Here is a 16841-nt window from a genome sequence, read left to right as displayed (position 1 = left end):
ACAACGGCAACGTAATGCATCAACCCAACCAAGTGATCGCTCTCTGCAAACGTGCTCGTAGCTAGACTGTCCATCGAATTATGGCGCTAGCTCCTCGCGACCTTTCGATATGTAACGCAAGCGTATACTGCACTCAAGCGCCAAGTACACGGCCGGCTGGTCATCCCCGGCGATACGCCATCACAACATCGACGTGGCAGATGACTCCGGGGCGGCGCCGATGGTCCCCTCAGGCCCCAAATCGGCTCTGTGACCATGATCTCCTCCGCTATAGTAGCCCGTTCGACGACCTCTTCCACCAGCTCCGCAGGCAAATTTTGCGTCCGCCTGGCGGGTAGCCATTGACCAGCCATCCACCGTGCCTTCGCACGCACCTCCGCCATGGCGCGGTCCTGCAGTAGGGAGACGAATCCCAGATTTCGCTTGCGGGAACATGGCATACGCCTTACTGCAAATGGGCCACATCCGGAAGCATAAAACCGAGCGTCGCAATCTTGTTCCTTGCACCCGTACTTGACGAATGCGGCCCACAGCTGCCTGTATGCCTGCGCGTAATTCCAGTACGCAAGCTTGGGATCCTGTAGCCACCCGCCTTGACACTGCATTTGCTCTAGGCCTTCGTGTTGACTGGAGGACCATAGCTTGCGCTCCTGCAGAACTGCGAAACTTGTGTTGCGCAAAGCCCAGCCAACCGACTTTTTGGAGCCTGGTTGCTCGACAAAGTCTGCTACTCGATGCGGCCAGTCTTCAGAGACAATCAGCATCATGATCTGAAAGGCGTGTAGTCCTCCACCAGGCAGCAAACGGAATTTCGCGAGCATCCAGCTCAATTTATTACAGAAGGACGCGGAGATGTTGAAGTCATTCTCTTTGCAAAGGCTGGCGCCGAGCAGCGAGGTCATCTCCTCTGAGGATGGCTTGACTTTCGTGATAGCGGCCATTTGTATCTTGAGGAACGTGAGGGCATGACGCATGTACTCTGCCCAGCCAACGGCATCCTTTGGCGGAGACATTTGTAGAAGTTCATTGAGCTCGCTGGAATGGAGGACTACAGTCGTGTTAGCCCGGCTCGACGAAAATCTCTGATACCTGAAGTCCGCAGTCCGCGCCTCTGGTACCTACCGAATAGATTGCACTGCTGGTACCACTCCGTCCCACTACCAACAACCTTAGCGAACAGCTCGAGCTTGCGCACCTCCTGACCCTCAATGGCTGCTCGTAATCTTTCGTTGGCTTCACCAATTGCCTTGTACAAGTCGTGAGTCATCGAGGTGGTATGCACGGCTGTCACCCCTGTTTGAGGTTCTCCGGGAATTAGACTTTGGAGACGAGTAATGTGCGATACCATGGTACGCATCTGCGCTGGCATGTTATTGAGCTCGATCCATTCATGGTAGGCGACATCTTGGTGTGCTTTTGGTGTGCGAGCGATTTTGGTCGTTCGTCTCGGTATGGTATCTGTTCTCGCTATGGCGATGTATGGGGTTCGAGTAGATGGATACAAGAGTAGGGGCTTGAGAGTGATGTGTTGATCAGAGACGAATCCTGTAGGATAGTTGAGGGACTTGGTAGGCTCGTCAAACTTTTATATTTGGGAATCATGAATTCATGATGTGCGAGAAGTGGTTCTGTGCTACGTCGACAGGCGGCCGAGCTTGGCTGCCTGCTAATGCAATGCAAGGGATGTCCTGAATCGTCCTCATCACTTCGTATTGATCGCTACGTAACACAAAACTAATTGAGCCTTCACAACCTTTTCTCGCCACCAATATGCGGGTCCAAAGCTTCACCTGTTATCGTCGTGTGATGGCCGTGGATCAAACCCTCCTGTCGCACACCACTACCCACGCCCGACTGGTTAAGACTTCTCTCACCCTGCCCAAAGCCAGATACACCACCGAGTCCTGCTTCTTGGCCCGTCATCGACGACCCGTAACCTGCACCTTGGTTCTGCCCTAGACCACTTGCGCCACTGAGGCCAGCGTCACGTGCTGAGCCATACTCACCCCCCTGATGATGTCCGAGACCAGATGCACCACCCAGAGCTGCACCGCCAAGAGCTGCGTCCCTTCCGAGCCGTGAAGAGCCATACTCTGTGTTCTGACCACTGCTCGGACCACGAGTATCGTGAATTGGCTCAGTAACAGGAGCTTGTCCACGCATAGCCACCGGGTCGTCAGTACCAGCCGTCAGACCATGATCCTGTCCTTGGTGATGATGACCATGCGATCCAGCAGCCGCGCCTACAAGCCCAGTACCTCCAGCTGCACCAGCAAGGTCTGCCCTCTCAGATGCTCCCTTTCGATCGATATTGCGGATATCTTGGCGATCAGGCAAGGCACCAGCTTGTCGGGCGGCGGCGTAACCATCTCTGGTCTCGAGTCCACTTCCTCCTTGCGCATGATGGCCGCCATGATGACCGTGATGGTGACCTGAAGTTCCCTCGATTCCTCGCTCGCGCTCGTGCTCATGCTCATGCTCCCTCAGACCTGAGCCAACGACACCGGCACCTACACCAGCTCCAGCAAGAGCACTGACACCTTCATTCGTCAAGGGCTGATCATTGCCGTGAGTGCTGTGTGTGTGCGTGCTACCATGCGTGCCGTGAGATCCAGCTCCAATCTCATTCCCCATTGCCTCTCGCTTGCCGCCCGAAGCGAGACCCTGCTGGGTCGACATGTCGGATGGCCTTTGATTGGGATCATACTCGCCACTGCTAGAGCTGTGGTGATGAGCAGGCGTATGCTCTTCTGCTGGTTTGGCGAGGGGATGGGAGGCGCTGCTGCCTCCTTCTTTCTTCGTCTGCATGGAGGCAGGGAGGATGGCGTTGATGAGGGAAGACATGTTTGGTGATTTGGTGCGGAGTGAAGTGGGAATATGTAGCTTGGGGGAAGGAAGGTGTTGATAGCACAGTCGGTAGAGTAAAGATAGACGAGAGAATATGTATATGAAAAACAGCCTTACCCACCTAGAGCTCACTACCAAGTAAATCAAGCATCAAGCTAAGATGACGCACCTTGAAGCTCCGTCCCGTGCCTGCCCTTTCAGCATAATGACGGGCCGTCTGCCTCGTGGTGGGTTTCGAGGAGAGCATTGGACGTGATTTGGTACAAGTAAAGGCAAAGATTCCTGGCATGACCTTCGTGTGTGCGGGACTGTAGACCCTGGATGACGGGTTCGCGCAGCTTGAGCCAGATGCAACTGTGGGAAGTTGGTCTTGAGCTCCAGCAGGCTTACGAGTTGGATGCAACAACAGCCACGTGACACTGGTGACGAGCTTTTCCCCACAACTTCCTAAACCAGAAGTCGATCGTGGTCCAAGCTGATGCTTGAGCTTGCTGACTTGTGTTCCTGAACCATAACCATATCGTCGATCGAAGAGGACCATTGTCCATACCATCAAGCGATCGGTGTTGGAACGTCCAGCCCAACTGATTGATAAGCAACACCCTCTCCATCATGTCTGCACCCATGACATCCCGACTCCTCCGCCAGACTGCCCGAGCAGCATCGCAACAGCTCACACGACGTACCGCCTCAGTCTTACCAGCAACACACCGCCTCTTATCTCCATCAATCTCACATACCGCAGCTGTCAGATCACTGTCAACATCACAGCGATGGACCGCAGGTTTGATGCCAGACACCCACGAACCTAAAGCACCCGACAACGACGAGCAGAGCCCCCAGAATGAAGTACTACCTGCCGCGGTGAACGAGGACGAGTATCATGAGCATGCGGATCGGTATATGAACATCCTGCACGAGCGGGCAGAGGAATTGCAAGAGGAGAGGAATGATGTCGAGGTGGAATATGCCGTAAGCAAAACCCAATCACACCAAGCTAAACTCACGGCGAAGCACAACACTAACCATACACCTCTCGCATCCACAGGCAGGCGTCCTCTCCATCACTCTCCCACCAGCAGGGACCTACATAATCAACAAACAACCACCCAACAAACAAATCTGGCTCTCATCGCCCATCTCCGGCCCGAAGAGATTCGACTGGGTGATTTCGGGGGAGAGTATGCATGAGAAGGCTGATGGTGGGATTGGGGATTGGGTGTATGTTCGGGATGGCACGAGTTTGACTGAGTTGTTGAGGAAGGAGGTCGGGGTTAGTATTGATATTGATCCTGAGGCGGAGGCGGTTAAGAAGGTGTCTACTGATCCGGTGGAGTGAGGAGGATATAGTGTGAGCATATGAAGTCAAGTTCGAGAGTATATGAGGAAAGATTCGTAGACACTGGCTACGAGATGTGCGAGCTGGTGCGGCTCCGAGAATCGCCAATGTGCCGACAACTAACCTCTCATGGAGCAAGTTACTTTGATGTTACATTCACCCCCCCGATCTCCATGCTGGCACACAAGCCATCATCCACCCATCGTCCATCATCTCAACAGTCGCTAGCCGTCCAGCTCCTGCTACGTCTAGACATGAACTGTACATTCCGACCGCTGTTCTCCTCTGTCTTGGCGACAACCTGAAGCTCGGCCTGAACGATACTGATCCGTGCTCACTCTTCTTCTTCCCAGCATTCTTGCGCTGCTGCTCCTCAACGTTGACGTCGGGCGTGAAGCGTTGCCACGGCGTTGTCATTCGTTCGTCCGTTTCCAGGGAAACTCTCGAGTGTGCGTGTGGCGATGTCGTAGACCTCGACTCTGCTTTCCGGCTGAGGCGCACTTAATCGCAGGGTCTTGCACTTAATGCGCATGCGATGTATTGAATACAATCGTCGCACATGGTTCATGTAATCCTCTCCCATTCCCTGGTCCTCCTCAAGCCCCAGCAGCAACAACCTGCTGCGGCGCCTCCACCTTCATCTCCTTCTCCTCCAGCTCCGGCTTAGGCAGATTATCGACCTCATAGATCACCCGGATCTGCAGACTACAACTCGGACAGACTCCAATGTCCGTCTCGCCGTCCCGCAAGTCATGGAGAGAAATCTCGAAGCGGTCGCCACAAGGACATGGGTAGTGGTAAAGTTGTAGGGTGGAGTCGTAGGTCATGTCTTCGATTTCAATCTCGTCGTAGATGTTATCTGCCATCTTGCACAATCGTGGAAGTGAATATACAGCTTGTGGTCGAGCCGTCAGGAGTTTTCTGGTTCATGTGTCTTGCCGTGAACAACACTCGACCAATCATCGGTCTCGCCACTCTGCGCTCGGGTCCGAGAGATCTGGCGGCGGGGTTTAGCATGACTCAATATACCGAGTCGTGCCGTCGAGTACTGTGAGGAATGTCCAAGGAACAGCCATACCGCACCGTTTACGCTGCTGCGAGTGGCAAAGTGGCGATGGCCAGACACGGTTGTCAGAGTGCTAACAGAACAGGGCGTCACTACTCTTCACAAGTCAACCCTCCATCTTCCTTGAACAATGCTGTCGGGCAGTCTTAGACCTCTATCACTTTCCAAACAGAAACCATAACTCACCAGTCGAGAATGATCAAACGAGGGATCTTGGTTGTAGGTTGCTCCCGGCAGATCTCGGAGACAGCGTCGGACGCTAAACGCTTCCGGTAGTTCGACTGGCTGACACTCACACCAAAGGCGCTCGCATGTCACCTATTCGCCATCTCTACGACCAGCTGCACTGTTTGCAGTGAGAATACCCATGCTGGTACTCTCGCCGCCTCTTCTATCTCTTGCGCTACTTCGTGGTCGACCCAGTTTGTGACCACGACGACTGCATCGAGTCTAGCTTCTTGCACGCCAACAACATCCAGCGGAAACGACCAACTATTCAACCAGCTGCAGACATTCAACGCCTTCCTCGCCAATGCACTGTCTTTGCTGTGTCTGCTCGTAGCCATAATTTCGTGGATGTACCCACGGCGCCGACCATAATGGCTGGAGGAATGTGCTGAGTGGATCCTGATGGGTACATGTATGTCTTCAAATGATGAGGGAAACAGGATGATGCACAGACAGACGTGGTGTCCCCATCAGCGTAGGGCATGGAACAATACACTTGCTCCATGGCCTTGTATCATCGCTACGACCTCTTGGTCAGCAATCAGCATCCTTGGGAGACAAATGTAAACAGATCGAGAGGCTTTCTACTCTTGTAAGGGTTCCATAGTACATGGTGACCCAATAATCGGACGGTTCTATCGCTACATTTCTCATTAGTGAGCTTCATATACATCATTCATGTTCTTACACCCTCCTCTCAACAGTCTCGACACTCTCCACCCCACCCTTCTTCCCAACAGCCTCTACAACCCCTCCAACACCCGCCGTCAAGTCTTTGCCCTTCCTTCCAATAATATACCAAGGCAAGTCAAACACCGCATCAGTCGCCTCCAAACTCTTCCCGCTCAACTCAGGCAAGAAGAACCAGGCCCATGCCAGACCCAGCAGCGTGACGACGGAGAAGAACATCATGGTGCCGCCGGTCGTCAAGGTAAGAAACATTTCGGGCACGGCTTTGCTGTTGCCGTATTGGTTCACGAAGTGGAATGTCATGGCGAAGCTGCCGCCGATGGCGCGGAGGCGTAGAGGGTAGATTTCGGAGTTGATGAGGTATTGGATGCTGTGGATATGTTGTTAGCTTGATATACATGAATGTTGTGTGAGTTGCGCAGACAAACCTGTTCCATCCCCAAGCCCAACCGAAGCCCGACACGTAGATCATGACGATCGCACCAATAGCTGCTCGCTTAACGCTACCAGCAACAATTGCGCCTTCCTCTTCGATACTGGTGTCCATCAGAAGGAAGATGGCCATGTAGAGCATAGCGAGGAATTGCAAAGTGATACCGGTCATCAAACTCCTCTTGCGGCCCAGGTAGTCGATCAGGAAGAATGCGCACAGCATGGACGACACGAATTTGACGACACCGAAGATGGCGGTCGCGAAAAGCTTCTCGTTCGACCCAGTCGTGCCCATCATGGCGAAGTACTCGGGCGCGTAGATCGTGATGCTGTTCGCTCCAGACCATTGGCCTAGGACTTGTGATGCGACGGAGAGCATGAGTCTGTAGCGATTGGCGGGTAGCATGACTAGCTCTCTGATTGTGCCGAACCATTTCGTGCCCATCGTCGCCTCTCGTTCGCGGCTGAGCTGGTCGTTGATGTCCAAGAGTTCAGCTTGCACATACCAATGGTCGGTCGGCAAGTTGCGAAGCTTCGAGAGGTTGGTAGCAGCTTTTTCATGTTTGCCAACCTTGACCAGCCAGCGAGGACTCTCGATCGCGAAGAATGAGAGTGCGGCGATGATGACCGCGAAGTAGATGTGCAACAGATTCGGTACGACCCACTGCATCTGTGTTGTCCCGCTGATGTGTAGCGAGGAGCCCCAGCTACTGAAGTAGCCAAGCATGATGCCAAGGTAGACGGAGCCAGAGAACATGCACACGCAGAGACCTCTAACGAATCGAGGAGCCACTTCGGCCAGATAAGTCGGGGCAACAACAGTCGTCTGGCCAATACCAACACCAGCAATGAATCGTCCAGCATAGATCATACCCAGGCTCCCAGTTGAAGCAGCACTGAGGTAGATAGCGATACCAGCAACCCAGACCACGCACAGCTCGCGTGTTGCCCAGAGTCGACCGATCTTGTCCGTGAGGTAGAAGGCTACTAGGGCGCCGAGGATAGAACCCATTTGTACCATTGAGGTGATGTTGGAGAGGAGGTCGGCTTTGTCGGCTGCGCTGAGAGCTTTGTTGTCGAGACCCGTCAGGTGTCGGAAGCTGCTAAGGGTGGCGGTCGTGCCTGTCAAGCCCTCATCGAGACCGCGGGCGGCGCCCATGAGGCCGAAGACTGGCGAGTGTCAGTTTCTGGCATCGTGAAGAGTGTAGCAGGGACTGTCTTACCGAACACGCCGAACCATAGTCGCCAGTTCAGGATCTCTGGCGGTGCCTCTGGGTCCTTCTTGCGGAAGAACATCTTGGCCGGATGGTAAGATAAGGAGCAGAGAAGAGGCTTGAGATGCTTGCCAATGACCAAGCTGCAGACAAGGAGATACCAGATGAATAGCCTACCTGCAAACCGGTACGAGGATCTCTTGATCTCTTATACCACAGCCTTGGACATCACCAACATCCACGAACGGAAAGATACGGGCTGGAGTGCTCCATCAACACCAGAATCTGGACGTCCCCGCGTCTGGGGCGCATTGGCAAACAGTTTTGGCGTGCATCGGAAGACTGTGCCCTTGGAGGCTGCAGGAGGACTGTAGCACGTCCCGCGGGGTCTCCAGGTCGCGTTTGTGATATCTGCCAAGTGAGGCCAAGGAGTGTAGTCTCGTTTGGCGGCATTTGAGCTCGATGGCGGGACTTCGGGTCGATGGTGACGAGAAGGACATATCGTCTTGGCCCGTTTCGATGTGGACCATCTCCGCTTCGAGGCTCATGGATATGGAGTGGAAGCTTCGAAGGCCTAATGAGTCTCGTGGGGTTGGGTCCTGATATCGGATGGTGGCCAATTGCACAAGTCGAGAAGGTCAATGAAACTCGTATACCGGAGTGGCCATCTGGCGCCTCGTGCTCGTATCTAAGCCTGTAGCTTCGTCTGAGTTGGTATCAGCGCAAGTCAAGGAAGCATGCTGTGGATTCCAAAGGCCGACGTCCTCAATGCACGTAGCTGGTCGACACAAGCTCGTCCACGGGTCGGGGATTGACGGCTTGACACCCGCGCGAAAGTCTTCTGTGCCGCCTCCCAAGCACTTGGCCTGCAGATACGAGAAGCGCGTCTCGAGGTCAAGAATACTCATACTGCTGGCTCCGTTTATGTTCTCGTCGTGGTGGCAGAGTGCATGCTTCCCATCCACTGGTTCGATGGAAGAAATGGTAAAGGTTTGCATTCTTGAAGTCGAAGGCTTGCGGTACAGCAACGGCAAGAGACTAGAGAATGAATGCGAGAATTCGGGAGGTGAGGCAGGAACGCCTCAAAGATCCATGTCCTCTATATGAAATACAACACATCGCCGATATCGCTCACACCCACCATGAGTCGCTCGAAGGTCGACAAACCAAATCGCGTGAAGTGCCCTGACTCAAAAGCCCACGGCAACCATACACCCATAACCCACCGTAATAATAACCACATAAGCCATCAAACTCGCAGGCACGCCCCTAGTCAAGAAGTGCCTTACCTGCAAATACCGTTGTCCCGTCTGCGGGTCCTCCATCATAATAGCCGTCATGTTCGGAAACCCACTGGTAGGAAGTCCCATGGCCGCACTAGCCATAAGCACCGAAGCCATAACGAGCAGATTTGGGTGCGGGTCAGCCATACCCAGTCCCACCTCCTTGACAAGCGGGAGGATGATGAGTGCGGCGACGGTGTGGGAGATGAATGTTGCAACAACGGCGATCAGGGCGGCGAAGACGCAGGTCACGGCGTAGAGACTAAGTCCGTCCACTTTTTGGGTAATGCTTATGGCGATTGTGGTTAGGAGGCCGGAAGAATTCACCGCCTTGCCCAGAGCCAGACCGCCAGCGGCGAGGATGATAATAGTCCATAAGAAATTATTGAAATCTTCTTTCGTCAAGATTCCGGTTCCGAAGAAGAGGGCGATGGGAATGATGGCTATCACACCCATATCGCCGAACACACCCTCGAGTTGGTGAGAAAGGCACCAGAGGATGATGGTAGCTAGGGTAACGATGGAGATGAACCATTGGATCCCGGTGAATTTGTCTTTCATTGGTCTGATGGGCACGATTGTCGTGTTCCGTCCTGGTCGGAAAGTGACAAGAAGCAGGAGCCAGATGAGGAGGATGGAGATAATGCAGACAGGGAGGGCGATGAAGAACCAGATTAGCCAGCCGGGTTGGGGTTCCATGTTCTGTAGTGCGATCAGATTTTGCGGCGAGGCGATGGGCGAAGCTGCGCCACCCATGTTGCTGGCTAGAGCAATACCCAGAAGTAAAGCTTTGCTCATGTCCGAGTCAGACGGTAGGTTTCGGAGGATGGGTTGTACGATGCTGTAGCAAAGCACAGGAGCAGCGACATTACTGATCCACATACTGGAGAACGTCGCAATGCCCATACTCGCCAGTAAGACAGTCCGGGGCTTTGTGCCTGCTTTGCTGAGGACGAATGTAGCCATCATCTTGGCAATGTTGTATTTGCTCAAAGCCGCAGCGATCGTGAAGCCGCCGAGCAGGAGCATGATGACGGGCGTCCACATCGAGGCGAAGACGTAGGATGCAGCGGCTTTGCTTGACAGGCGTGCGTGAGGCTTCTCGTCTTGTCGAACAACTTGTAGCACCACGACCAGAAAGGGCACGAGTAGCGAAGTGACGAACAGTGGTATGGCCTGTGAGTCATTAGTATTTGTTTTCGGCCAAATAGGCTAACATGCTAAACTCACCTCTGTAGCCCACAACAAACTGACGAAAATGATCAGAGCAAGACAATTCTGCTGCTCCGGCTTCTCCATAAATCTCACACCCAACAGCACAGCGAAAATAGCACAGCAAGCCACAAGCACCCAAAAAGTACTGCTGAGCAAGAAAGTAGGACATGTGTACCTCCCAACAGGCGTCTGGACCTCCTTCGTAGCCCCACCTTCATCATCACCCTGCAGTCTCGCCTTCTTGGGATCCGTCTCCTGCCCAAGCATAGTATTCCGAATCCCAAGATTCGCTGCTTGAGCTTTACGTTCGATCCCGATCATTTCTCGCCAGACTGTGTTGCGCTCCCAGACTACGTGTTCGCGGAGATGAAGGCGGAGTTCGCGGCGTGCCGCTTCGACATCGCCGTGGGTGACTATGCTTGCGTAGCCGTCTTCCAGTTTTGCGACATGGTCTGCTAGCGCTTCTGAGGCATTTGACTGGAATGGCGCTGCAGTTTTCACGTTGTCGTTCACCCATTTCTTCTTTAGATCTCGATCGAGTACCTTGTCGTATTTTTTAAGGACTTTGGTGAAGCCTTTCTCGTTCAGCTGGACGAAGGAGCGGAGTTCGTTGACGTTGACGTATAGATTTACCAAGCGTTTCTTCAACGTTATGCCTTCGTCGTAAAGAGCTTGGAGTGCATCGTCACCAAAGTCGTTGAATGCTGTTGAGGGTCGGCGTCGGATCTCAGCTGACGAGTTCATGTCATTTGAGCTCATGTGCTCCGCTACGCTTGCTCGCCTGTCTCTACCCTTGCCGCTCGTGCCTGGTCGTCCATCTGATGTGGTGCTTTTCGTCAATGCAGTGCCCTCGTTCGCGTCGTCTTCTTCCTCACTTTCGTCCTCATCAGGTGCCCTAGTCTCAGCGGTACGACTATCTGCAGTCCTGCCTGTGTTCAGTGTGCTCGACCTCCTTCGCTTAGGCTGCGTGAAACTCTTGAAGATGCTCTGCTGCCTCGCTCTCGCCCATACACTTTGTCTTCGCACACCATACCCCTCACCCTCCTGCTCACCAGCTTCATGCTCCTGCTGGAACTCCTCCAGATCTCTCAACAGAGCATCGACCTCGCCAAAGATCTCTAGCTCCTTCAGCTGGTAGAAACTGCACACCTTTTCCAACTCATCATCCAGCTTCCGGGAGAAGGTCTTGTCCGGATCATCCCAGGCTCCAGACTGTGTTAGTAAGGGTGAAGACTCAGCATCATCCTGCTTGCTGCCACCACCTCCGTTCGCCTGATTAATCTGCTTCTCAAGCTGGTAGATGAGCTTTTTGAGATTGGAGTAGGAGATGTAGTGCGACGACCAATCCGGCACAGCATTGAACTGGATGCTGTGGGAGAACTTCATCTCGGCTTCGAGGAGATCGAGGAGCTTTCCTCGTCGTCGAAGGTCGCTGACGGGTGCTGCCCTGAGCTCCCTCGCTGTCGCTGTTCCGATATGTCCGTCGAGTGCCGCCGGTGGAAGAGGCTCAAGCTCGATGTCAATGATGTGGTCTGGTCGACTCTGTCGCCTACGATTGCCGCTGTGCCATGCTTTGGTCGGATGCGCCAGCGTGCCGCCTTACAGTGGACCTTGAAGAGTGCGTGGTCCTGCTATGGGGACAGCTATACATCTGCTAGCTCTGAACAGTCGGCCCGCTGCGCAGAATCGTGCGAGACCGTAGAAATACACACTGCTTTTTCGCTTGCCGCTGCTGCCACAACATCACGACGACGAAACATCAGAGGGAGGGTGCGCCGGTGACAGGTCCGATTGGCGAAATGCATAAATAGCGCTACTGTCCGTCAGCCTGACTAGTGCGCAAGCAAGGTTTCTGCACAACCACCTCCTCGGGTCCTGCTATTGGGATGAGCTATCTCATCTATTGCTACATAGCATGTACACCACGGCTGAGTAATCTACCGATGACTTGGGTAATTGACACCGAGACGGGTCAAGCACGTTGATGTCGGCGGTAGACTGCAGACGCATGAGTGGGGCCACGTTGTATGTGCGACTCATCTCTCACCTGGCACAGATGGCTACAGCACGCCTCCGATATCGCCTTTGCGAGCTCCAAGTAAGTCATTCGGGCTATATGAGGGTTATGCTCGGTTGGCTCAGCATATCACTTAAGACCAACAGCTATCCCGTGAGTCGATCAGAACTGTAAGTATTCAACTTAACCACCGCACTCTGCCCTCGTGGTCTAGAGTCACAGTGACTTACAGTTCGATCGATCATCACCTTTAGCTTGACGAAAGTACCGGTCCAGGTCTTATCATGGCAAACGATCAAGAACAAGAGACGACATACCACCACATCTCGCCCTCCGTCGCCCAAGCCTACGCCGAAGGAGTCCTAACAGCCAACGGGGTACCACCTGAGAACGCCACCATAGTAGCCAAATGCCTCGTAGCCGCCGACCTTCGCGGCATCGATACCCACGGCATCAACCGCATACCATCCTATATGGCTCAGATCCGCCAAGGAGTCCTAGATGCCAAAGCTCAACCCGAGCTGGCGCAAATTACGCCCGTGGTTGCTCAAGTAGACGCCCACAATGCATTCGGTTTTGTGGCGGCACATATGGGAATGAAGTCTGCTTGCGAGATGGCAAAGACGTATGGCATAGGTATGGTGAGTGTGAAGCATAGTAATCATTTCGGGATGTCAGCCTGGATCGTCCAACAGGCTATCGACGAGGGAATGATGAGTCTCGTCTTCACCAACAGCTCTCCCGCCTTACCAGTCTGGGGCGGCAAGGAGAAACTCATGGGTGTCAGTCCTATCGCGTGCGGCGCACCAGCTGGGAACGCGAAATCTTTCATCCTTGACATGGCGCCTAGTGTAGCCGCACGAGGCAAAATCTACAAAGCCAAGCGACGAGGGGAGAAGATTCCACTCGATTGGGCTCTCGATACCGAAGGCAACAGAACAGATGATCCTGCTGCGGCGCTAGAGGGTGTAATGTTACCCATGGGTGGACCAAAAGGTAGCGCTCTGAGCATAATGATGGACGTCTTCTCTGGCGTCCTCTCCGGCTCAGCTTTCGCCGGTCACGTCACTAATCCTTACGATCCTAGTAAGCCTGCAGATGTGGGGCATTTCCTCGTGGCGATCAAGCCGGATCTGTTCATGGGGTTGGAGGAATTCAAGGAGAGGATGGATTATCTGTATCAGCGGGTTGCGGGGTGCGAGAGGATGGCGGGGGTGGAGAAAGTATATTTTCCTGGCGAGATTGAGCAGATTACTGAGGAGAGAAGGCGAGGGGAGGGAATTCCGTTGGTGGATGCTGAAGTGCAAGCCTTGAACGAGGAGGCGAAGCGGGTTGGTGCTGAAGGACTTCGCATCACGATCTGATTTTTGATCAGACCGAGGTGATTGTCACCCTGCTCTCTTCAGGATCGGATGCAGACATACACACCGCATGCCATGGCGGAGTTAGAGCTCTGCCGAAAGTCACAAGTGAACAGAGAAAGCTCTAATTCGGCACGCTCGGCATAGTGCGTAAGGACGAAAGAGGATAAGTGCGATGTCAAGCCACGGACCGTTCACAGATTTCCGCCACATCCGTTCCTACCGACACCACGAGTCGGCCTTCTTCTAAACCTCATCAGTCATGACATTTACAAGCAAAAGCAAGACCAAGGTGAAGTGCTTATCGCGCAACCACGATCTCCACTTTCCGCTGATTCACGCCATATCGCCTCCTCGTCAAACGCCAAAGATAACAACTACAAAGGCCAGTTCTTCATCCAAAGGACTTCTCAAGGAGTTTGCAGATTCTAGCTTGGCATGACATAAATTTCTCTTGGGATCCACTGCGTAGCAAAATCCTTCGCCACTGTGCCGCTTTGTGTTGGGTCGCGTGCTACTGGTTCTTTTCCTGTAGGATGCGACGGACGTTGTCCTCGCCGTCGTTCGTCAACGTACGCCAAGACTGGGAAGTGCGGTCTCTTAAGATGGCCGCCTCCGCCGAGCGTGAGATCCTTCTCTGTACTTACACTTCGCCCCCCAACCCCCTTGACCGTACACCACAATCCCTCGAATGTCCCAGCACCTCACTTAAGCTGTCTTTAGCCCTGCACAAGAGGCAAGCAATACGATCGACCGGCAACAACTACATGGTAGATACAGACGAAAACGAGAAATCGCGGCACACCACAGCTGTCTCCAGCGTCCGTTAGCGTTCTTAAAGCGTCGACAACCATCCCACAGCAACTTCGATCAACCATCGACATTTTCGACATATTTCTGGATCGTCCACAGCGCCAAGTCACTGGACCGCCCAAAGCAGCATCTGAGGTAATCACTGTAGTCTTCTGTACCGTCCACCCTGGAAGGAACGACTTAACCGGACACCCCACTTGCATCAGTACACAGCACACCTGCGGTAGCCTTACACGTGCCCAAGGTAACAGCAACCATGTCCAGCATGTTCAAATCTATGAATCCGCTGGCGAACCATGCCGCTTCCGAATTCCCGGGCGTACTGATCCCCATGGCCGAAGCACGGCGACATTCCACCTCAAGCTCCGAGCACTCACGCAAATCTGTCGAGCATGAAATCGTCGACGACGCCAAGGCCGAAAGCAGCTCGGGACACAGCCTACCGAGCTCATCACCGGCTTTCACCATCGACAGTCTTCGCAAGGAGATTGAGGCTGATCTGGCGGCGGAAGGTCACGATTCGGCCTACGATCGCAAGTCCCAGGTCATCAACAAAGCTATCCAGGATATCGGAATGGGTCGATATCAATGGCAGCTTTTTGTGCTCTGCGGCTTTGGTTGGATGGCTGATAACCTCTGGCTGCAATCTGTTGCCATTACGCTGCCTTCGATTACGGCTGAGTTTGGTGTCGACTCGAATAATGTGAAGTATACGACTATGGCATTGTTGTGAGTACTCTTAGAATTGGTTGTTGTGTACCGTCGGCTTACGTGTGATGATAGTATTGGTCTTTGCATAGGCGCCTCGTTCTGGGGCATTGCCTCCGACATTATTGGTCGACGTCTTGCATTCAACTGCACACTGCTGATAGCTGGTATGTTTGGACTCGCCGCTGCAGGTGCACCAAACTGGACTGCCGTATGCGCACTATATGCATGCCTTGGTCTTGGCATCGGTGGTAACCTACCTGTCGACGGCGCTCTGCTATTGGAGTTCCTTCCTTTCTCGAACGGCAACCTGCTCACCTTATTGTCCGTCTTTTGGCCTGTTGGAACCCTCATTGCCTCTATGGTAGCATGGGGTCTTATACCACAATATGGATGCGCTTCCGACCTCGACTCGTGCGTTTTGACCAATGAAGTCCAGCCATGCTGCTCCAAAAGCAACAACTGGGGCTGGAGATACTTCATCCTGACTATGGGCTCGATCACGATGCTGATGTTCATCTGCCGCTTCTTCCTCTTCCATCTCTTCGAGTCGCCGAAATTCCTGCTTTCTCGTGGACGACAAGCTGAGGCTGTTGCGGTTGTGCACGGTATCGCGTACCACAACAAGAGTCAGATTTGGCTCACAGAAGACATACTCGATCAGATCGGTGGTCATTCGGATACTGCGTCAAAGGAGAAGCTCGGTGTCGCGGAGATCCTCAAGCGCAGCTTGTCAAAGTTCTCAACACAGCGTATTGCACCATTGTTCTCTGGCTGGCGTCTTGGTCTATCGACAGCACTCCTGTGGTTCATCTGGGCGACTATCGGGATGGGATATCCACTGTTCAACGCCTTCTTACCACAATACCTTGGTGGCGCCGAAACATCAACCAACACGACATACCGCAACTACGCCATCACATCTGTCGTCGGTGTTCCTGGCAGTATCACTGCATGCTATACTGTCAACATCAAGTACATCGGTCGCAAAGGCACAATGGCCATCAGCACGGTCATAACCGGCGTCTTCCTGTTCGTATTCACCCTTTCCTCCGATTCAAACTTCCAGCTCGCTTTCTCCAGTCTGGAAGCACTTTTCCAGAACGTTGCATACGGCGTGCTTTTCGCATATACTCCGGAGGTCTTTCCAGCACCAAACAGAGGAACTGGATCCGGGATTGCAAGCTTTCTGAACAGGTTGGCAGGACTTTGCGCTCCGATTGTTGCTGTCAATGCCGGGTCGGCGGATCCGAAGTCGCCTATCTATGCTAGTGGTGCGCTATTCTTTGCTGCGTTTTTGGCCATGTTGGCTTTACCTATTGAGACAAGAGGGAGGCAGACATTGTAGGCGGAGGAAGCTGTTGTAGAGCAGCTTCATACCCGATGTATCATCACAACAATGCTGTCTTTCGTTCAACCTGAAGGTTGCACACCACTCCCCGCCAGAGATTGCCATGACGGATCGCCTGTAAAGGAAAGACGAGATGACCTGGAACAGACCTAAACAGGCGACCATGCATGTCTGATACACTGCTATGATCAGGATCCGAAGGACTGCTTACAACTTAGCTCGTGCGATCTCCTCATGCTGAACATAGCGTTGCATCACTCCGGGACCAACTATTCCA

General features: G+C 53.4%; 7 protein-coding genes across 7 annotated transcripts; 3 read left to right on the top strand and 4 right to left on the bottom strand.

The window, feature by feature from the left end:
- Positions 1–180: 180 nt before the first annotated feature.
- On the bottom strand, positions 181–1369 carry LTS14_003449 (uncharacterized protein; the record flags this gene model as incomplete). The annotated part of the gene is made up of 3 exons (XM_064836153.1): positions 181–448; positions 514–1048; positions 1123–1369. The coding sequence occupies 3 exons, from the start codon at positions 1367–1369 to the stop codon at positions 181–183; spliced, it is 1050 nt and encodes a 349-aa protein (XP_064696362.1).
- Positions 1370–1746: 377 nt separating this feature from the next.
- On the bottom strand, positions 1747–2844 carry LTS14_003448 (uncharacterized protein; the record flags this gene model as incomplete). Its single annotated transcript, XM_064836152.1, has 1 exon — positions 1747–2844. One exon carries the CDS (start codon positions 2842–2844, stop codon positions 1747–1749), a length of 1098 nt encoding a protein of 365 aa, XP_064696361.1.
- A 615-nt stretch (positions 2845–3459) lies between these two features.
- On the top strand, positions 3460–4186 carry YFH1 (Mitochondrial matrix iron chaperone; the record flags this gene model as incomplete). Its single annotated transcript, XM_064836151.1, has 2 exons — positions 3460–3819; positions 3896–4186. The coding sequence occupies 2 exons, from the start codon at positions 3460–3462 to the stop codon at positions 4184–4186; spliced, it is 651 nt and encodes a 216-aa protein (XP_064696360.1).
- A 1978-nt stretch (positions 4187–6164) lies between these two features.
- On the bottom strand, positions 6165–7898 carry LTS14_003446 (uncharacterized protein; the record flags this gene model as incomplete). Its single annotated transcript, XM_064836150.1, has 3 exons — positions 6165–6540; positions 6599–7772; positions 7826–7898. 3 exons carry the CDS (start codon positions 7896–7898, stop codon positions 6165–6167), a joined length of 1623 nt encoding a protein of 540 aa, XP_064696359.1.
- A 1108-nt stretch (positions 7899–9006) lies between these two features.
- On the bottom strand, positions 9007–11700 carry PHO91 (low-affinity phosphate transporter; the record flags this gene model as incomplete). The annotated part of the gene is made up of 2 exons (XM_064836149.1): positions 9007–10275; positions 10330–11700. 2 exons carry the CDS (start codon positions 11698–11700, stop codon positions 9007–9009), a joined length of 2640 nt encoding a protein of 879 aa, XP_064696358.1.
- A 915-nt stretch (positions 11701–12615) lies between these two features.
- LTS14_003444 (uncharacterized protein) lies at positions 12616–13695 on the top strand (the record flags this gene model as incomplete). Its single annotated transcript, XM_064836148.1, has 2 exons — positions 12616–12972; positions 13027–13695. 2 exons carry the CDS (start codon positions 12616–12618, stop codon positions 13693–13695), a joined length of 1026 nt encoding a protein of 341 aa, XP_064696357.1.
- A 1066-nt stretch (positions 13696–14761) lies between these two features.
- LTS14_003443 (uncharacterized protein) lies at positions 14762–16561 on the top strand (the record flags this gene model as incomplete). The annotated part of the gene is made up of 2 exons (XM_064836147.1): positions 14762–15234; positions 15289–16561. 2 exons carry the CDS (start codon positions 14762–14764, stop codon positions 16559–16561), a joined length of 1746 nt encoding a protein of 581 aa, XP_064696356.1.
- Positions 16562–16841: the final 280 nt, after the last annotated feature.

Source organism: Recurvomyces mirabilis (genome assembly GCF_035927965.1).
Source record: "Recurvomyces mirabilis strain CCFEE 5264 chromosome Unknown scaffold_7, whole genome shotgun sequence".
NCBI classification, from domain to species: Eukaryota; Fungi; Ascomycota; class Dothideomycetes; order Mycosphaerellales; family Teratosphaeriaceae; genus Recurvomyces; species Recurvomyces mirabilis.
Note: the sequence above shows the minus strand (reverse complement) of the source record. Positions and strands in the feature narration are given on the sequence as shown.